Source organism: Plecotus auritus (assembly GCF_963455305.1).
Source record: "Plecotus auritus genome assembly, chromosome: 2".
Lineage (NCBI taxonomy): Eukaryota > Metazoa > Chordata > Mammalia > Chiroptera > Vespertilionidae > Plecotus > Plecotus auritus.
In genome coordinates, this window is record NC_137771.1 from 26,873,587 (window position 1) to 26,896,076 (window position 22,490).

General features: G+C 41.8%; 1 protein-coding gene across 2 annotated transcripts in view; it reads right to left on the reverse strand.

Annotated features, from left to right (window-relative positions):
- TRIT1 (tRNA isopentenyltransferase 1) overlaps positions 1 to 22,239 on the reverse strand; it is a gene marked incomplete at its 5' end in the record, with an annotated part of 43,100 nt that extends 20,861 nt beyond the window's left edge. The window contains one exon of one of the 2 annotated variants that reach the window (XM_080654431.1): positions 22,046 to 22,239. In XM_080654431.1, coding sequence (XP_080510557.1) covers positions 22,046 to 22,219 — 174 coding nt within the window. The remainder of the gene's footprint in view (positions 1 to 22,045) is intronic. The other variant, XM_080654430.1, reaches the window with a different exon arrangement.
- Positions 22,240 to 22,490: the final 251 nt, after the last annotated feature.

Genomic DNA, 22,490 nt, shown 5'->3' on the forward strand with positions numbered 1-22,490 from the left:
TCATGGATCGGCTGCCTCCTGCATGCCCCCCACTGGAGATTGAGCCCACAACCTGGACATGTGCCCTTGACCGGAATCAAACCTGGGACCCTTCAGTCCACAGGCCGACACTCTATCCACTGAGCCAAACCAGCTAGGGCTTCAATTATATTTTTCAGTGTGACTCTAACTATAGAACAGTCAGCCCTGGGTGCCAGGTAGAGCTAAAAGGATCTGTGGTATCTTTCAAAAAGCAGCAAGTCATTCTATTCCATTTCCCATTCTTCCAGAAGACACCTGAGATCTGTGTACATAGAAATTACTGGACAAAATTATTCTCTCTGCACAAATCAGAATTTGACAATATTAAGGGAACTCTGGCCTCTTTGTGAGGCCTGATAACTGAGACACTCTGCAAAATTACAGGTTTAACCTACTTAGCTAATTATCAAAATAACTGACATTTCAGCAAACATTTACTGAGAATCTACTATGTGCCAGGTACTCTGCAAGATGTTTGGCATGCAAAGATTAAGAAAGGGTCCCTGTCCTCAAGGAGTCCAGGCTAGTAAGAAACACAGATACAAATAACTGTACTATAAGGAGGTAAGAGATATAAAAGTTTATGAGAGATATTAAAATTTGACTATACACTCTTTTCTAAATACCATAACCCCAAAACATTTAATGGTTTAAGTAGCTAACTGCTACTAATAGGGAAATGCACCTCTTTGTCTCACCTCTAGTGAGGGTTTATTTCCAGACTGAAAATTTTTTGGGAAAAGGCCACAGGCTGAAATAACTGAACTCTCCAAGCCAACAGAGCTGAAGGGCCTAGAGGGGCTAATGAAGGTGAGGGAAATCTATAAAAGACCTAGAGGAAAACCAGAAGAATCTAGAGTTGTGATTGTAAACTAGAAGTGAATCTGTCCACCAGGGGATATGTGCAATGTCTGGAAACATTTCTGGCTGTCACAACTACGGAGGTGGGGGCGCTGCTGGCATCCAATGGGTAGAGGCCAGGGATGCTACTCAACATCCTACAATGCAAAGGAAAACTCCCCATGCCCACAACAAAGAATTATCCAGCCCAAACCTGTCAACAGGCCCAAAGTTAAGAAACCCTGGTCCAAAGAAATTTCACCCTGGAGAAACTCACCAAAATTTTTATGTATACAGCCAAAGATCCAACTCATGCTGTAGGGTGGCCCTAATGTGTGCTAATTAACAGTATCCAGGGCAATGGGCAGATCATAGAGCTCTTGAGTGCTGGCTGGCTCTGATATCCCAATACAGCCTTTTACAAGCAAGAGTACATTCAAACCTCGTTTCTTGAACGTCTCCCATCTCGAACAATTGGGTTCTCGACCAAGTGGTTCACAGAAAAAATGTCTCGGTTGTTGACCAAAACTTGTTTTCGACCTGACAACCCAATCGTTTCATGTTGATACCTCAGCATCACAAAAAGCATCTCTCAGGCAACAAAGGAGAGAATGCTTTTGTTGCTGGCTAAATCAATGATTAGCACAATTTTAAGACATAATGTTGCTAAGGGTGTGAAAGTGCTCACAAAACAACAATCATAGGCAAATGAATAGGTAGAAAAACTGTTGTTTGGATAAACAAAAAGTAGTTAGCCAATGATAGCATTTCAGAGGCAGTGATATATTAAAAATTAATTTAAGGCTAGCAGGGGATGGTTCTATAAATTTAATTAAGTTTTTATTTATAGACTAAACAGTACATTAGATATGTACTATATATGAGAAAAGTTAAAACAGGGAATCATTTGGGGGTCTGGAATGGATTAATTCAATTTATATTATTTCTAATGGGGAAAATTATTCAGTTTTAGAACAAATCACTTCTCGAACAGCCTTTCTGAACGAATTAAGTTCGAGAACCAAGGTTCCACTATAAAAGCGGCCTCCCCCCAGTTTGGTCCCTTCCCTCCAAGTTATCTTCCTCTTTTGACTTCATTTCCTTCCCAACCAAATTAGATCCTGAAGTCCATCAATCACTTTCTTACCTCTATGGATTACAACTGAATTGAAACCACAATCTTGGATTATGAATCAATACAATCATAGCTGCCCACCCCCACCCCCAGCTCCATTGATATCACACTCTCTGAGATCACTAATGAACCTGACTGCCAAATATAACACTTTTCCACTAAGCTCCCAAAACATGTCATGAAAAGGAAAACACAATCTGATACTATTGAGCTCCCTCTCCATAAATCCTTCTCCTTTGTGGCTTCAACTGCACCAATCTCTCTAGCTTTTCCTCCTATCTCACTAGTCCTTCCTCAGTTTCCTTTACTGAGGCCAGCCACTGCTCTACTAGCAATGTCTGTCATGAGAACAATCAGCATTAACTGGTGCCCTGTGGGCAGTAACACAATCTCATATGAAGTAACCTTAGCCATCATTCTCTTATCAATTTTACTTATAAACAGCTCCTTTACATTATCAACACTGATCACTACTCAAGAACATATTTGACTAATTTTTAGGGCATCTACCTGCCGTTTCTATTCTATAAACTTTCTCTGGGTGACATTTATGGCTTCTACTAGTATATAATCATTTTTGTGCTGATAACACCCCAAATCCATATCTGCAACCTAGTTCTCTCTCATGTTGCCATGCCAGGCCTGGATATTTAACTGCCTAGTGAACATTCCCATCATCAATGAGAGGCATATAATATAGTGAAGTGGTTAACAGTAAGGATTCAAGAACCAGGTTTCCTAGATTTAAGTTCTGGCTAAACCACTTATTAGCTATGGAAACTTGGTCAAGTTATTTAATCTCTGTGCCTCAGATTTCTTATTTATAAAGTGAGGATAATCATAAATATAATCTCAAAAGGTAACTGTGAAAATTAAATAATTAATAAATGCAAAGCATATGGAATAGGGCCTGTTCTATAAGAAGCAGTCAATAAATGTTAGCTAGCTAGCACCATTATATCATCATCACTCCAAACAGGCATCTGAAACCTGGTATGTCCAAAATTGAATTCCTTACCTTCCCAGCCATACTTGAGTGAACCACCTAGATAATCAAACTAAATACTTTGAAGTGATCCTAATATCTGTCTCCCTCACCCCAGTTCCAATCTGTCTCAACTTCTACCTATACTAGTTCCTAAAACTATCTCAAAGTTTATTCACCATTACCACATTTACCGTTGCCATTAAATCAATTGAAGGCTTCATGATTTCTCAACTAGGCTATCCTATCAGCTTCCTCATTGATCTTCTTACCTTTAGAGTATAACCGCTCAAATTTATGTGCACTGCAGCCTGATCTCAACCAGCCCCACACTCTTTAGCATTACGTCCCAACGAAAGCCTGCCTTGAGATAACTCCCCAGCTGTACTTGTCTTCTGTCTGCCACAGTAGCCTGTATTTACCTCTATCACAGAACTTATTGTACAAAACTTTAAAATATTTCTATCTCCCCCACTAGACTACAAATTCTGAAGGAAGAAATGGTATATTTTATCTCTAGCCTCAGCACAGAGCCTCATATATAGAATATACTCAATGAATACTGGGTACAGATTGCTAGATTCCATGCTAAGAGTTTCACATCCTATGAAGTTACATTGCCCTCGTTTTATCAATGAGGAAATAGAAATTAGACACATTAGGTAACCTGCCCAAAGTCACAGAGCTAGTTAGTGGCAAAGGCAAACTTTGAATTGATTTTATAGTCAGTGTTCTTTTTCCACTATATTGCTTATCTCTGTTCTGTACAAATCAGCTTTGTGACTTTGGGAAGTCAACTTTCCCTCCTGAAACCTCAATGTCCTCCCATCTAACATCCTTCTAATAGTCCAAGCTTCAAAAAAAAAGTTTTGGCAAAGGAGGGTAAAAGAAAAAATTGTTTAAAGGATGTTGGCACTTCCCAGAAAGTTGATTTTCCTTTTTGATTAAAGGAATTTGAATTTGATTATTCAACTGAAGAGAGATTGAAGAGTAGGGAAAAGGTCAGTGCCTTGCCTTTTATTTCTTAATATAAGGATAAAGTTTTATAAAAATTTACACTTTACTATGTTAGAAAGAATGAATTAGCTGCAGGAACATCATGGCAAGCAACTACTCCTTTTTAGTGTTGTTTGGGAAAAATTCAACTGCAGACCTGCTGAATATATCAGACAGATTAAGATGCTCAATAAGTGGGAGAACCTGTACTTGACTTGTTCAGTCAGTCTGGTGAGAGGAGTGGTTTGGAATTTATAGTGCAGATCATGGCCTATATTCTTCCTATGCCTGTCTCTCTTTAAGGGGAAAGGGACTACAATAATAATATAAGGCCATGCTTCTCAAACTGAGAAGTGCATACCTAAGATGTATGTGATGCATTCTTCCCAAGCATCAATCTTACCAAGTGGTAAAAGGAATTTGCAACATTTTTACATCTAAGTAAGATGTAGGGCAGAGAATGCAAAATTGGCACATTTTTCAGAAATTCAGAAATCATCCATCTAGTCCAATCCCCTGAAATTTTATACTTGATAATACTAAGGCTCAGTGAGCTCCCCTGCCCATATAATAGGCTGGTGGTAGAGACAGAACTAAAGCCTGGATGCTCAGCCTATAATACAAACTGTTTTAGCAGCCTCTTACCAATAGAATTTATACCTCTTTTACTCTGGTCTATTTGCTTGCTTGAAGTACTGAATTCCTACTAAGATGAAATTAAATTCCAGAGACTGAGAAGACAGTTACCATACACTGGACCCCTTTCAAGGTTCTCAAGAGTTAGTATGATAAAACAAACACAAACTCATAGTCACAGACAACAGTAAGGTAGTTACTAGAGGGAAGGAGGGTGAGGGTGGTGTAGTAAAGGGTAAAGGGGATCACATATACAGTGACGGAAGGTCTGAGTGTCTGAGGTACAGATTGCTAGATCCGATGCTAAGGATAACAATATACAGATGATGTACCATACAACTTGAAACCTTTATAATTTTATTAACCAATGTTACCCCAATAAGTTTAATAAAAAAGAGTAAATGTAATAGAAAGATGGAAATATATACATAGACAATGCTGTGTCCAATGAATGCATAAATAAGTAGAACAAATCAATGTTTCTCTGTTTCTCTCTCTTTCTCCCCCCTTCCTCTATCTAAAAATAAAAGGTTTAAAAATTTTAAAATAATAATAATAATAATAATAATGTTTCTATTCTTCGGCCATCTTTACAGCCTCATGATTGCCCATTTTTGGTGGTTTCAGTGATATTTTATCTTACAATACCTGTGATAGAGTATAATAGCTAAAGTGCTCCATTATTTGGAGGTATACATCTAAGTTAGGGAGAGGCAGTAGAGTATAACGGAGGCAGAATGCCTGGGTTCAAATTCTAGCTCTACTATCCAGCTATAGCCATTATTTGGCAAGTTATTTATCTAATTTTCCTTTGCCTCAAGTTTTCTCATCTGTAAATGGGAGTAATAATAGCATCTATACTCTTCACTGGGTTCCTCTGAGACTTAAGGCTTTTAGAATAGTGTCTGGCAGATGGTAAGCACTATATGAGTGTTTGATATTATCTATATTTAATTGGTGGAGGCTAACCAAGATTTTCCTTGGCTCTTTGCATTGAGACCCCTGCCTAGGGTTTAAAAGAGAACCACAGAGAGAAACCAAGATGGCGGCATATGTAAACACCTAAACTGCTGCCTCGCACAACAATTTCAAAACTACAACTAAAAGACAAAATGGACATCATCCAGAACCACAGGAAGGCTGGATGAGTGGAAATTCTACAACTAGAAGGAAAGAGAAAAGCACACTGAGACTCAGAGGAGCTGCAGAAGGCAGAGGTACGGAGGCGCGCACGTGGAGAGGGCTGGCAACTGAGTACTCCGCTGGCTTTCTCAAGCGGGAGGGAGACAAAAGCTCCTAACTGCTCTGACCTCCAGTTCCAGGTGAGACTCTGGGGACCCAGACTCATTCGGGGAGAAACTGGACTGTCTGGCAGCAGGCGGAACTCGAGGGCGGCTTTCTCTCAGAGGTGCTTGCAGTGATTACCGCGAGACACTGAGACTCAGGGGCCTCTTAGGGTAGGGCTGATGGGAAGCCATTGCTGTCTGCTCCGCCCTGAGACTCCGCCCCATCCAAGCTGAGCACAGAGGCTTTTGCAAGTCTTGTCTCATAAGGGTGTCTCCAGCACAGAAGTTCTCCCATCATAGACACAGCTGATCCTCACAGCCAATTGGCCTGGAGGTCAATTCCTCCCAGTGATACCAACAACAATCAAGGCTTAACTACAACAAGACTGTGCACACAGCCCACAAAGGGGTGCACCAAAAGTGTCCACCTCAGGTAACTGGGGAGGCTGAGCTTCTGGGCCTTATAGGACACCTAGCACACAAAGCCACTCTATCAACTCAGGGAAGCAGCCAAAATGCGGAGACAAAGAAACAGATCACAAATGAAGGAAATGGAGGAAAGCAAACAACTGGATATAGAGTTCAAAACCACGGTTATAAGGTTTTTCAAGAATTTTCTAGAAAAGGCTGATAAATTTAGTGAGACCCTTGAGGAAATGAAAAAGGACCAACTAGAAATTAAGCATACACTGACTGAAATAAAGAATAATATACAGAGATCCAACAACAGACTAGAGCAGCTGTGGGCAAACTACGGCCCGCGGGCCGGATCCGGCTGTTCTATCTGGTTCTCTTGCTCTCCCCTCCGCTCCTTTACTTTGAATTTATATTTGTTCACACAAACACTCCATCCATGCTTTTGTTCCAGCCCTCCGGTCCAGTTTAAGAACCCATTGTGGCCCTCGAGTCAAAAAGTTTGCCCACCCCTGGACTAGAGGATCTCAAGAATCAAGTCAAAGATTTGAAATACAAACAAGCAAAAAACACCCAACTGGAAAAGCAAAAAGAAAAAAGAATCCAAAAATATGAAGATAGTGTAAGGAGCCTCTGGGACAACTTCAAGCATATCAACATCAGAATTATGGGGGTGCCAGAAGAAGAGAGAGAGCAAGATACTGAAAACCTATTTGAAGAAATAATGACTGAAAACTTCCCCCACCTGGTGAAAGAAATACACTTACAAGTCCAGGAAGCACACAGAACCCCAAACAAAAGGAATCCAAAGAGGACCACACCAAGACACATCATAATTAAAATGCCAAGAGCAAAAGACAAAGAGAGAATATTAAAAGCGCAAGAGAAAAACAGTTAGTTAGCTACAAGGGAGCACCCATACGATTGTCAGCTGATTTCTCAACAGAAACTATGCAGGCCAGATGGGAGTGGCAAGAAATATTCAAAGTGATGAATAGCAAGAACCTACAACCAAGATTACTCTACCCAGCAAAGCTATCATTCAGAATTGAAGGGCAGATAAAGAGCTTCACAGATAAGAAAAAGCTAAAGGAGTTCATCACCGCCAAACCAGTATTATATGAAATGCTGAAAGGTATTCTTTAAGAAGAGGAAGAAGAAGAAAAAGGTAAAGATAAAAATTATGAACAACAAATACATATCTATCAACAAGTGAATCTAAAAATCAAGTGAATAAAAAATCTGATGAACAGAATAATCTGGTGAATATAATAGAATCAGGGGCATAGAAAGGGAGTGGACTGATAATTCTCGGGGGGAAAGGAGTGTGGGGAGTGCGTGAAGAGACTGGACAAAAATCTTACACCTATGGATGAGGACAGTGGGGGGGGGGGGGGCCCGGTAAGGGCAGAGGGTGGGGTGGGAACCGGGTGGAGGGGAGCTATGGGGGGAAAAAAGGAGGAACAACTGTAATACTCTGAACAATAAAGATTAAAAAAGAAAAGAGAGAGAGAACCACAAAATACCAGAGTTGAAAGGAGCTTTAGACACAGTGACAGACAGACAGTATATGGCCCACAAAGCCTAAATTATTTACTACCTGGACCTTAACAGAAAGTCTGCCCATCCCTGGATTAATCCAATCAGTTTCTCCTATCTAATATATCCGAAGAGGGAACTAAAGCCCAGAGAGGGTAATCTGTCCACAGTTATATATTCAGTGAGTTAGTGGCAAAGCTGGGACTAAAACCCAGTAAATAAGAAAAGATTAACTATAAGTCAGGGAAAATAATGGCAGCTGAAGAGTTAAATAAATCATCTATTTCTAATGGATGTTTACTGAATACTACAAGCCTAGGCATCAGTGTGTGTGTGTGTGTGTGTGTGTGTGTGTGTGTGTGTGTGTGTGTATACATATATTTGGGGTTTTTTTGCATCAGTGTTTTTTAATGCTCTCCAGGTGACTCCAATGTGCAGCTGGAGGCGAGAACCACTGTGACAAGTATTGTGCTATGCAACAATATATAAACTAACCACCTTCCCCCCTCAAAAAAAATCAAGGAAACTGACTGGGTAGTTAACCAAAGGTATCCATACCTATAGAATCCCATATTTCACCTGCAATTACCTACACGTATGTGTAAGGAACTCCACAAAAAGAGCAACAGGAATGCACAGTAAAGACAAAGAGGCCCTGGGTATATCTTCATTTACACTAGAGAATCAACATCATTTTTTACTTACATCTGTAAGTTCCAACAGTTAAATCAATTATAAATTTCCGACAAGAACTCTTTCTGAATGTTAAAATAACTTGTACTCCTAAAAAGTGTACAAGAATGTATTAAAACTTTTATATGGCAAAAAGAATCGTAAAAGTCAAAAGAAAACTAAAAAAATACTTCCAATACATAAGACTATACAAAGGGTTATTACTTGCAATACACAAAAAGCTCTTCCAAATCAATAAATACAAGAATAAAAACGATTATATAGAAGTGGACACAACAGGAATGAACAGGAAATTCAAAACCTAAAAACACAAATGGTCAAGGTACCCTTAAAAAACAATTAACCTAAGAAATGAAATCCATTTCTTGTTTACCAGACTGACAACAATGAAAGAGACAGGTAATATACATAAATTGCAAGGGTGAGGGGAACAGACATACAGCTGGTTCAAACCTTTTTTAAAGCAGTGTGGCAATATGTATCAAAATATAATGTGTGCAACTCAACAACAACAACAACAAAAAAAAAAACAGTTTAAAAATGAGCAAAGGACCTAGTCTCCAAAGAAAATACACATATGGCCAACAAACACATGAAAAGATGCCCAATATCATTAGTCATTAAGGAAATGTAAGTCAAAACCACAATGAGACACCACTTTCACATCCAATAGGATGGTTATAGTTTTTTTTAAAAGGAAAATAAGTGTTGGAAAAGATGTGGAGAAATTGGTATCTTCATACATTGCTGGTGGGGATGTAAAATGGTGTAGCCACTGTCTAAAAAGAGTTTGGCAGTTTCTCAAAAAGTTAAACATAGAATTATCATATGACCCAGCAATTCCATTCCTAGGCATAGGCCCAAAAATAACTGAAAAGAAATACATGTACACATGTTCACAGCAGCACTATGCACAACAGCCTAAAGGTGTTAATCTCCATCATTAGATAGACAAATTGTGTTCTATATACAATGAAATATTCAACCATAAAAAGGAATGAAGTACAAATAACTACAAGTGAAGAAGAGGAGGCGCCCTGCCTCCAGGGCGAGGAGGCACCCCGCGGGGGGCCAGCCAGTTGTGTCCGCTGGGTTGGGGGCAGGTGCTCCTGTGTGTTGTGTCTCTGCTCCGGCCCGCCCCCAGCCCCAGCCTCCCCGTGTGTTGTGTCTCCACTCCGGCCCGCCCCCAGCCTCCTCCCGCCCATCTGCAAGCGGCTTCTCCTGAGCAGTCATGATGCCCAGCTAATTAGCATACTTCCTGTTTATATATATAGATTAGATATATAGATATATATATATAGATATCCAAAATAGGTAAAAAGAAAACAGAAAGCAGACTGGTGGTTGTTAGAGGCTGAAAAGAGGGGAATAGGGAGTAACTGCTTAATAGCTAAAGGGTTTTTGGGGTGATGGACACATTTTGGAACTAGATAGAGGTAGTGGTTGTACAATATTGTGAATGCACTAAATGCCACTGAATTGTTCATTTAAAAATGGTTAGTTATGTGGAACACTTCCAGCACCAGGTAGATGATAACCATGAAGTTCCACCCTTTGGTCATCTTGGACTGCAGCAAAAACTGCAAACACGCTTCAATGTCCCCTCACACATGCACTAGATGATCATGTTATCCTCGCTCTCCAAGGAGCTGCGGCAGAAGTACAACGTCCACTCCATGCCCATCCACAAGGATGAGGAGGTCCAGGTGGTCTGAGGACACTACAAAGATCAGCCAAGGTAGTAAGGGTGTACAGAAAGAAATATGTCATCTACATCGAGCAGGTGCAGCGTGAGAAGGCTAATGACACAACTGTCCATGTGGGTATTCATCTGAGCAAGGTGGTTATCACCAGGCTAAAACTAGACAAAAATCAGGAAAAAGTTCTTGACTGCAAAGCCAAATCTTGAAAAGTTGGAAAAGAGAAAGGCAAATATTAGAAAAACTCATTTAGAAAATGCAGGAATAAATATAACCTGTTGTAACAACCACCGTTTAGCTGTAGATTTTTAGCCTGGTGTGTATTCAAGACTTTTCAAGATGTCTCTAGAATATTTCATTTCCTTCCTGTTCTGTTATTGATATGTACCTCTGTAAACCTACTGATGCTGTTTTAATTTTATGAATAAAAATTGGAAATGTTTAATTACTAAAAAATAAAAAAGTTAGCCCTGGCCTGTGTAGTGGTTAGAGCATTGACCTGCGTAACAGAGTTGAGATTCGATTCCCGGGCAAGAGCACATATCTGGGTTGCAGATTTGATCCCAAGTGCAGGAGGCAACCAATCGATGTGTCTCTCTCACATCAATGTTTCTCTCTCTCATCTATCTTTTTCCCTCTCTCTCCCCCTTCCTCCCTCCCTTCCACTCTATCAATGGAAAAATATCCTCAGGTGAGGATTTATCAAAAAGGAAAAAAAAAAAAAATTATACCCTCTAATAAATGCCTTAGAAAATTGGAAGAAAAAAATAATGTATACATCCTCTCATCCTATGAATTTACCCTGAAGAGAATCACACAAAAAGATATATGTGCAAAGATGTTCATCTTAGAATCATTTATTACAGCAAAAAATAGAACACTTTAAATGTCCTTCAGTAGAAATCTGGTTACATGAATTATGATACACCTGAATTCTACACAAAAATTAAAAACAATAATGTAGACAGCTTTGCTATCTAATTTCAAGACTTACTATACAGCTATAGTAATCAAGAAAATGTGATATTGGCAAAAGAATAGACACATGTCAATGGAACAGAAGAGAAATAGCCCCACACAAATACAGTCAATTGGTTTTTAACAAAGGTGCAAAGGTAATTCAATGGAAAAAGGATAGTCTTTCAAAAACTGTGCTGGTACGCCCTGGCCAGGTAACTCAGTTGGTTAGAGAATCATCCTGATTCACCAAAGTTGTGGGTTCGATCTAAGTGTTCCCTGGAAGGCAAAATTAACCCAGATTGAGACCACTGATGTAGACTTGTATACATTAATACATAAAGATATCTATAGCATACTGCTAAGAGGGGGGAAAAATAAACAAGACACAGAACAGCATGAAATGTATGCATCAATTTACATGAAAACATACACATGGATGAAACTTAGGGACATTATGCTAAGTGAAATAAGCCAGTCATAAAAGAGACAAATACTGTATCATTCCACTTACATGAAGAACTTCAGAGTAGTTAAAATCATAGACACAGAAAGTTGTATAGTGGTTGCCAAGGGCTAAAAGAAAGGAAAATGGGGAGTTATCCTATATAATAAAAGGCTAACATGCAAGTAGACCAAAAGGCAGAACAACCAAACAACGGCTCGCTATGACTTGCAATGACCACCAGGGGTCCGCATGGAACATGGCGGGTGTCAGCCATGGAAGGATGGTGGAGCAGGTGAGCGAGGGCGCCAGACCAAGGCAGGGTGCCGGTCGCTGTCATCAGGGAGAGCCTTTGGTGGTTACAAAAAATTATTTGCTCCTGCACGCCGCAGTCCCGCCCAGTGCTCACACCCACTGCCAGAGCTGGCCCCGTTCACAACCACAGCCGGCGCTGGAGCCTCTGCTCACACCCGCTGCCGGCGCCCAGTGCCGGTCCCGATCACTCAGCGCCCTGACGACGGCTGCCAGCCCTGATTGCCCCTGAGGGCTTCTCCACTTCCCCCTGCTCCTAAGGGGCAATCAGGGCAGCAGCCACCACTCACACCCACTGCTGGCGCTGGCCCCAATTGCTCCGTGCCATCAGCGGGTGCAAGCGGGGCTGGCCCCGTCAGAGCATGGGAGCAGTGGCAGCGGGAGCGGGACTGCTGGCAGAGAGGGGACCAGAGGCTGCAGCAGGAGGGGCCGGACGGGGGCGCAGAGGATGGGCCAAGACCTGCCCCTGTGCCCACCGTAGCCTCACAGCCCACAGTTCCTTTCAAGGTGCACAAATTCATGCACTGGGCCCCTAGTTGTTTAATAAGTATAGAGTTTCAGTTTTACAACATGAAAAAAGTTATGAAGATGGATGGTGGAGATGGTTAAACAATATTATGAATGCATTTAATACCATTGACCTGTACACTTAAAAATAGTAAGATAGTAGCCGAAACCGGTTTGGCTCAGTGGATAGAGCGTCGGCCTGCGGACTGAAGGGTCCCGGGTTCGATTCCGGTCAAGGGCATGTATCTTGGTTGCGGGCACATCCCCAGTGGGAGGTGTGCAGGAGGCAGCTGATCGATGTTTCTCTCTCATCGATGTTTCTAGCTCTCTATCCCTCTCCCTTTCTCTCTGTAAAATATCAATAAAATATATTAAAAAAAAAAAAAAAAAAAAAAAAAAAAAAAAATAGTAAGATAGTAAATTTTATGTGTCTATTTCAATTTTAAAATTAGGGAAAAAAACACATACACATGTGCATATAAATACATAGATAAATGCCTGGAAGGATGTGCATCAAAATATTAGAATGATTATCTCTGGATGCAAAGACTATGGTAATATTTCCTTTGTACTTTTTGGTGTTATCTGGATTTTTTCCAATAAGCATTTATCCTTTTTTCCAAACATAAAAAAGGCTTTTGTGCCCAGTTGGTGTGGCTCAGTGGTTGAGCATCGACCTATAAATCAGGAAGTCATCGTTAGATTCCTGGTCAGGGCACATGCCCAGGTTGCAGACTTGATCCCCAGTGTGAGGCGTGCAGTAGGCAGCAGATTGATGATTCTCTTTCATCATTGACATTTCTATCCCTCTCTCCCTCTCCCTTCCTCTCTGAACTCAATAAAAAATATATATGTTTTTTTACTCTGAGTAATACTTTATTAACTATTTAAGTGTCTATTTATGAATTCCAATAATGTCCCCCTTTTATTACTTTTTACATGAATATTACTTCATCTTCTTAGAGTAGTAATTTATTTTTTTTTTGTTCTCTATCATTTTGTTTCAAAATGCTCCCATTTCAATAACCAAAATCCTATTAGTCTGTCTCCAAAATGACAAAATGGTTACCTGTTATCCTCAGCCACAACCCAACTCCAGCCTCTTTCACACCCAGGCTAATATAACAGAATCCTAAACTGTTCATCTCTCCATCTAGCCATTAGAGTTACCTTATGAGACAGATTTACTATCACTTCCCTATTTAAAACAAAATTCCATAGCATGCCTTTCAGTGGCCTCTAAAATTTGTTCCCAGAGTCTGTATTTTTAGTTTGACCTCCTACAGCTGTCTCTAAAGTATCCTAGATGCCAGATAGCTGCTGGTCACTGCTTGAAAACATACCATGGATTTTTTTACTCTTTCTTTACTTTGCTCATGCTGTTCTTTTGTCAAGAGTATTCTTCTCCCGCCCTAGCAGGTTTGGCTCAGTGGATGGGGCACTGGCTGGGAACTGACGGGTCGGGGCTCAATCTTCGGACCCAGTCAAGCATGTGCGGAAGGCAACCAATTGATATGTCTCTCTCACATCGATGTTTCTCTCTCTCTGCTCTCCCCCTCCCTTCCACTCTCTCTAAAATGGAAAGATATCCTCGGGTGAGGATTAAACCCCCCCCCCCCAAAAAAAAGAGAGAGAATAGTCTTCTTCCTTCTCTGCCTGATGAAACATATACAGTGGAATAAAGGAAAAGAATGGGATGAAGGATGAATGGATAAATAAATAGGAGGAGGTGGAGAAAAAAAACATAGAATAGCATGGAGATGACAGTACAAGAAAGCCATTTTTGGTAGACTATTATAGTGCCTACTTCATAAGGTTCTGGTGAAAATATTAAATGAGATAATATATGTCAAACTTTTAGAAAAGTGTCTGTTATCCAAAATAATAAAAGCATAATGTGCTAATTAGACCGGACTTCCTTCCGGACTAAGCCGCAGCAGGGGCCAAGCCCCTTACACAAATTTCATGCATCGGGCCTCTAATATATATCTACACTAATAAAAGAGAAACATGCAAATTAACCATCACTCTGCTACACCCACAAGTCACGCCCACCAGCCAATCAGGAGTGAGTATGCAAATTAACCCAACCAAGATGGCGACCAGCCACAGAGTTGAAGAGAACAGGAGGCTTGGGTTGTCCTGGCAATGGAGGAAGCCAAGCTTCCCGCCCGCCCTGGCCAGCCCTGGCCTCCACTCAAGGCTACAAAGTTTCAATTATAGAAGATAAATAAATCCCAACAAAAATGGCGGTGGCCACGGAGCTGGAGCTGAGCAGGAGGTTTGGGTTGCCCCCGGCGATGGAGAAAGCCAAGCTTCCCGCCCTGGCCAGCCCTGGCCTCTGCTCAAGGCTACAAAGTTTCAATTATAGAAGATAAATAAATCCTAGAATCTTGCTTCCAGCCGGCCCTGGCCTCCACTCAAGAAGGCGCTGAAAAAAAAAAAAAAAAGAAAAAGAAAAAAAGGAGGGGCTGGGACCTTGGGTCGCAGGGGGGTGATCAGGCCAGGATGGGACAGCAGGAGCCGTTGGAGGTAAGCAGACCAACAGGGGGGCCAGTTGGGGGTGAGCAGGCTGTCAGTGGGGGTCAGTTGGAGGTGATCAGGACAGTGGGGGGGGGCAGTTTGGAGTGAGCAGGCCAGCAGGGGGGTAGTTGGGGGTGAGCAGGCCAGTGGGGAGGGAAGGTGGGGGCAAGCAGGCCAGCAGGGGGGACAGTTGGGGGTGAGCAGGCTGGCATGGGGGGCAGTTGAGGGTGATCTGGCTGGTGGGGGGGGCATTTGGGGGTGAGCAGGCCAACAGCAGGGGGGCAGTTGGGGGCAAGCAGGCCAGCAGGCAGAGTGGTTAGGGGCAATCAGGCAGGCAGGCAGGCAGGTGAGAGGCTGGAGCCAGCAGTCCCGGATTATGAGAGAGATGTCCAACTGCCAGTTTAGGCCTGATCCCTGTAAACCGGTAGTAGGACATCCTTCAAGGGGTCCCAGACTGGAGAGGGTGCAGGCCAGGCTGAGGAACACCACCACCCACCACCACCACCACCCCCCGTGCATGAATTTCGTGCACCGGGCCACTAGTGTGTGTGTGTGTGTGTGTGTGTGTGTGTGTGTGTGTGTGTGTGTGTGTGTATAACTGCTATTTTCAGTATTATTATTATTCATGGTATGGTGCTAAGAGCTTGAACTCCTGCTGCCACAATGAGGAGGGGGCAGTGGTGAAGCTCCAGCAGGGCTCCAAAGGTAACCAAAGAGACAAACGGGGCCCTGGTCTGATTCAAATTTATTCAACAAACTACACGCACGAAACCAAAACCAATTGGGTTAAGCCAAACTGGAGTACATACAGAGCATGTAGGTGAAATACACCTCAATTACCTTTTACTCTTAAACCTCAATTAACTTTTACTCCTCAAACATACATCCTTTTTTGAAGTGGAGCTGTTTCAAGTGAAACATCAGGACAGCACTCATGCTCACCAATATGAATCTGCAAGTCTTATCTATGGTCCCCAATGGTTTTCCATTTGGCCAGTAGTCATGTCTCCTTCCTTACATAACACAAGAGGTTTGATTACAAAGTTCTTCCCATAGCTGCAAAAAAAAGTGAATAAAACCCACCCACACTTAATACTGTAGCAAAGGAAAATTAAATTCACTCACAACAGAGGTGAGTCAATAAACCTTAGAAACTATACATACATAATTTTAGATGAGTCAAAAATTTGAGATTTCCTTCTTTGCCTCTTATCAGGCTCAGTCCTTTTAAAAGATTGCCTCCAGATAGGCCCCATCTCTTCTGGTTAACAGGTTTTCATGACTTTTTTTTTTTTTTTTTTTTAATATATTTTATTGATTTTTTACAGAGAGGAAGGAAGAGGGATAGATAGTCAGAAACATCGATGAGAGAGAAACATCGACCAGCTGCCTCCTGCACACCTCCCACTGGGGATGTGCCCGCAACCAAGTCACATGCCCCTGACCGGAATCGAACCCGGGACCCCCCAGTCCGCAGGCTGACGCTCTATCCACTGAGCCAAACCGGTTTTGGCGGTTTTCATGACTTTTATTTCATATCCTAGTAATAAGCCACTGTGATTTCCTACCCCATCTCTCCTTCATATCCCTCCCCCATGCATCCCAGATCTCCCTTGAGCACTATCAGACAGTAGGCCTTTAGTAAAAAGAAAAAAAGCACAACACTGCTCCTAAATTATGTCCCAAAGCAGACAAAAAGAACGCAGAACTCCACATCTATTAAATGGCACATTGCCTGCTTACTAGTCAGACTGCCAAAAATCATTTGCTTCTCTTCTTGTAGGTTTAGACAAACACAAAGGAAACTATGCTCCTATGTATGACTACTACTTCTCCACAGGACTTGAAGGACTAAGGCATTAGAGATACTTCCTCTCTATAAACCCAAATAGAACACTGTTTATTTCTCTTGGCATACAGTTAGTAGCCTGTATTTCCAGGCAGTCATTGTACATCTTTTGGCAAGTGCCTTCAAGTTTCTCAGTACAATGTTTCATCCAGTCACTGAAGGCAATGCATTGTACCTTGAAATTACATGCCAAGAAAAGACAGACTGAAAAGAAGACCTTCAGTATCACCTTCCTGCAATATATGAGACACTACAGGAGTTAGAAGGCCCAGATCCAATTCCCAGGTGTGCAAGTGTCTTGCAGTATGATCTCCAGTCTGCTCTTTAATCTTTCTGTACTTCAGTTTTTCCATCCTGGAAAACAGGGATTGTATTACCTTCCCCTCCCTAAATTTAGACTCTTACTGCTGACTGAGAATATTTATGTTTCTATAATTTGTGAAACTGGGGTTTGGAAAACTCAGAAAATTAAGCACAAATGTTATTTCTCACTTTTGTCAGATCTACCATGCAGAATCCACAGAACCTAGCAGGAGTCTCTAAATAAGTAATCCCTCAGAGAGCAGTTCTGACTTCCCACTCAACAAGTAACACAGATGAGAATGGGAGGCAAGAGGCCAGATGCTACATAGCTAGCTACAGAAGCAAGTCATTATACATCAGGCTCCATTACAATATTATCACCCTAGACATACTATCCTTAACACTCCATTATACTTTTACCTCAAAGAAGCTACCTCAATATTTAAAGCACTTATTTAATTCAATGTTTACCAAAAACAAGCACTTTCCCTGGATGGTAACTGCCCTGGTAGGGGTTGCCTTAGGGTGACCCTACAATTAAGGCAGGACAAAGGGATGACACCCAAGTATGAGGTGTAAGACAATTTAAGATTTAAGGCAGGATTTTACAGTCCTTTTTGAGTTACTAGTATACTTTTTTTTAACTGTTAAATGGCTTTTTAAAATTAAATTTTATTGTTGAAAGTATTCCATATGTCCCCCTTTTTTCCCCATTGACCCCTTATAGCCCGTCCCCATGCCTTCACTACCCATGGTCTGACTAGTACACTTCTGAAATACAAAATTCTGGACAGGATTCCAAAAAATTATTAAAATGCAAATGCTGGCTTTTAAAAAGATAAACTTGGACCCTAGCCAGTGTGGCTTGGTTGATTGGGCGTCATCCTGTGTACCGAAGGGTTGCCAGTTCAATTCCGGGGTGCACAGGATGCATCCAATTGATGTTTAGCTCTCACATCAATGTTTCTATCTCTCTCTCCTTCTCCCTTCCGCTCCTCTAAAAAAAAAAAAAAAAAAATCAATAAAAAATATTTAAAAAAAAAATTTTTTTAGCCCTAGCCGGTTTGGCTCAGTGGATAGAGCATCAGCTTCAGACTGAAGGGTCCTGGGTTCAATTCCAGTCAAGGGCACATGTCCAGGTGGCAGGCTCAATCCCCAGTAGGGGACATGCAGGAGGCAGCCGATCAATGATTCTCTCTCATCACTGATGTTTCTAGCTCTCTCTCCTTCCCCCTTCCTTTCTGAAATCAATAAAAATATATTTAATTTTTTTTTATTTTTATTGATTTAAGAGAGAAACATCTATTTGCTGTTCCACCCACCCATGCATTCATTGGTTGCTTCCTGCACGCACTGCCACCGGAGATTGAGCCTGCAATCCTGGTGCATTGGGACAGCATTCCAACCGAGTAACCTGGCCAGCGCGAGCCTCTTTTCTTATCTGTGAAATAATATCTACTTTACAAGGTCATCGTGAGGATAAACAGCGCTATACAAATTTAAGCTATTATTATTTTGCCTGTAGATTTATTCGAAATTGAAAATGTTCATTCAAGGAACTGGTGATCCAACCTTAAGAATGTCACTTTGTGCCCTAGCTGGTTTGACTCAATGGATAGTATTGGCCCAAGGACTGAAGGGTCCCCAGTTCGATTCCAGTCAAGGCACAGCCCTGGTCCAAGTGTGTACGGGAAGCAACCAATGGATATGTATTTCTCACATTGATGTTTCTCTCTCACTGTCTTTCCCCATATTTTTCACTCTTTCTAAGAATCGCTGGAAAAGTGTCCTCAGGATAGGATTAATAAATAACAACAAGAAATAAAAAAAAGAATGTCACTTTGTTCACATGCTTACCAAAAATTTTCTGACTCAACCTCAAGTCACTGAAAAGCATCACCTCCTTCCTTCCATTAGCTAAGAAACAAGCAAAGCAGCACTATCCTAACAGGGGGGCATGGTAAGCAGATATAGAAATGAAGAACTGAATATTCACAGTGAATGGGGCAGAGATACTTTATTATTTGGACTGAAAAGTAAAATCAAAGGTCAAAGTTTTTCTTTTTCAATGGGACCAAGAGGAAATGTTACATATATCCAAGATATAATCAAAATTAAATACAACCTATACCCAATTCAGAAAGCTCAAATCGCTGAAGTATTTTTCATATACAGTAGGTCCTCAGGTTACATCGGAGATCCGTTCCTACGCAATTTTCGCAGTAAGTCGGAACCCTCCTACATAAGCACCTACGTCACTCACATGGAGCACATACACAGCAGTAATGAAGTGAAACAGTAAAAGAAATTTAAAAGATAACAATTCCTGACCTTTACTTGTGGTAAATAAATAATAAAAAACATAAAGCACATATGTACATACGTCAAAATGACAGAACTTTTTTTTTAATAAATAAATGGGAGATGGCGACGTAACCACGAAACGACGTACGTAACCACAAAACGAGGTCCATCGAGTCCGAGGTAACCCGAGGACTACCTGTATTAATTAATCCTCATAGCATCTCAAAGAAGTTTGATTCTCATATTCTAATTACTTATAACCACAGGAAAAATCTGAATGGACCAAGATACACCATTTTAATAAAACAAGTCAACAAATATTTTCTTATCTATCTATCCAAACTTCACCTAACCTTTCAAGTCCCTTTTCAGAGAGCTTTCCATGACTATGCCATCCTTCACTGATTTCTCCCATCTCAGGAATTCTTTGGTTTATAATAAAATCTAACATTGTAGCCTCTCTTCTCCCTACCTGTCCACCTTACAAAGCATCATTAATATCTCAGTTCAAACACTTATTAACTCTATTTTGTTTCATGTTTAGCTGAACTAAAACTTCTTGAGGACAAGGATTATGGTTTTGTCTCTCCAAAAGGGCATTTCAGAATAGTACCTACTATCCCTAGCTGGTTTGGCTCAGTGGATAGAGTTTTGGCCTGTGGACTGAAGGGTCCCGGGTTCAATTCTGGTCAAGGACACATGCCCGGGTTGCGGGCTCGATCCCCAGTGTGGGGTGTGCAGGAGGCAGCCAATCAATCATTCTCTCATCGTTGATGTTTCTCTCTCTCTCTCTCTCTGCCTTCCTTTCGGAAATCAATAAAAATATGTTTAAAAAAAAAAAGCATAGTAACTACCATATTTTTACCACTTACTATGTGCCATTTGTTATATTAAGTGCTTTACATACTTAATCTCATTTAATCAGTACAATAATGTTGTGTTGTTGTTATTATTCCCCCTATTTTACAGAAGAAAAAACAACAGTGTGAAGAGGTTAGGCTGAAGTTGCATATCTTAGAAAAGATAGGGCTGAGATTTGAGTCTCAGCCCTAAAGTCTGTCTCTAGAAGTTGGCACAAAGTAGAGATCACAAACAAATATTTGCTGAATTATCCTAACCATTGCATGTGTGTGGATGGTTGTATCGCCCCAAATGAACTAAGGAGGGTAGAACCCTTGCCCAGAGGTTTATAAGGTAGAGTGGGGAGCGCTGCCCCTCCAGGCCCTGAGCCTACATGGAATTTCACATCAAGCATCTCATTTACTCCATAAAAACTTCCATTTGTACGTTCTCTTCAACAAATAGCACCTGTAAGTCTCCCATCAGAGATTTACCCAGAAAGTCACCCTCTCTCAATCCGAACACAAATGCTCCCAGGTGCCATGTGTGCTACATTCCTTCTGGGCCTCCCTCTGACTCAGGAAGAGGACAAAGCCTCCTGCTTCCCAACTGCCAGTAACTTAGAAAGTTCAGCTTTTGCCCAGCCAGCATGGCTCTGGTTGAGCAGCGACCTATGACCCAGGAGGTTCCCCTGTGTGGGTCATTTTGGAAGCAGCTGATCAATGATTCTCTCATCACTGATGTTTCTCTTTCTCCCTCTCCCTTCCTCTCTGAAATCAAAAAAATATGTATATTTTTTAAATCTCAGCTTTTTAAAACAAGCATTAACCAAGTGCCTGGTCTTCTTCAGAAAAGGCCACCCTGCTCTTCATTTTAACTCTATTTTAATCCCAGTTATTAATCACTACAGCCTTGTGAGGTGGGTAGTGTTTTCTCCACTTTACAGATAAATAATGTCCCCAAAAAAACTACATTATGAAGATCACGAGGCCGGTGGCCGATTAGGGGCTGGAATCTAGGTCTCCTGACTATACAGTCTGTTCCATCCCCCGGCAGAAACCCATAGATGGTAACCGATTTATCTTGGTGTCGCTGGGCACTCTAAATAGCAAAAGCTCTAGAATAATTTTCATTCAAAAGCTATTTATCGGCCCTAACCGGTTTGGCTCAGTGGATAGAGCATGGGCCTGCGAACTGAAAGGTCCCAGGTTCGATTCCGGTCAAGGGCATGTACCTTGGTTGCCAGCACATTCCACTAGCAGGTGTGTAGGAGGCAGCTGATCAATGTTTCTCTCTCATCCGATGTTTCTAACTTTCTATCCCTCTCCCTTCCTCTCTGTAAAAAATTAATAAAATATATTTTTTTAAAAAAGCTATTTATCGGACATATATATGTCAACCTTGTAGGTTCAAGTACTATCTCCTCTACCTATTTGCTATGTGACACGGAGTAAGCGTATTTCACCTCCTTAGGTGAATTCCCTCGTCTATAAATGGAGATAATAGTACTTACGAAACAGTAATGTCGTGAGAAGTAAATGAGATGAAAGTGCAACGCCTGGAACTATATCTGACAGACGGTGGGCGGTTAGTAATTATGGTTTCCCTTCACCTACCCCCTCCGCCCCGCAAGCTTCGGGGTTCACTCACTATACCATGCTACAGGGTATCACCCTGGCCCGAGGCCTGCACGCGCGCGGCCTCCGGGTTTCACAAGCCCTCCGGGTTTCACAAGCCGGGGGCCAGCCGCCCTGTCATACCTGCATGGAGTCAGCGCTGACGATCTCGCCACCAAGCCGCTGGCCTAGCTGCAACGCCAGGGTGGATTTTCCGGTGCCCGTGGCCCCGAGAATCACTACAAGCGGCAATGTCCGTTGCATGCCCCGGAGCCCATGGCCCACAGAAACTGCTCGTGCAGCCGCCACCGCCGCCATCTTGAAGACATCTGCGCTTGCGCGGGAGCAGCTGTCCCCATGACAACCGTCAGTGCGCTTGTGCAAACCTAGAGCTGAGCAGGGAGGGTGAAACGCGAGGAGGGAGCTGCGGAACCAAGGTCCCCAAGCTCCCGACGTGAATGCCATCGACTAAGTGGTGTTACAGCTTCAACTATCAACTCTCCTACATAGGGCTGGCAGTCCTATCTAAAATAGAATTATCCCTATCATTCTTTTCCAGCTCCCAGTTATTTTTCTTCATAGCACTGAT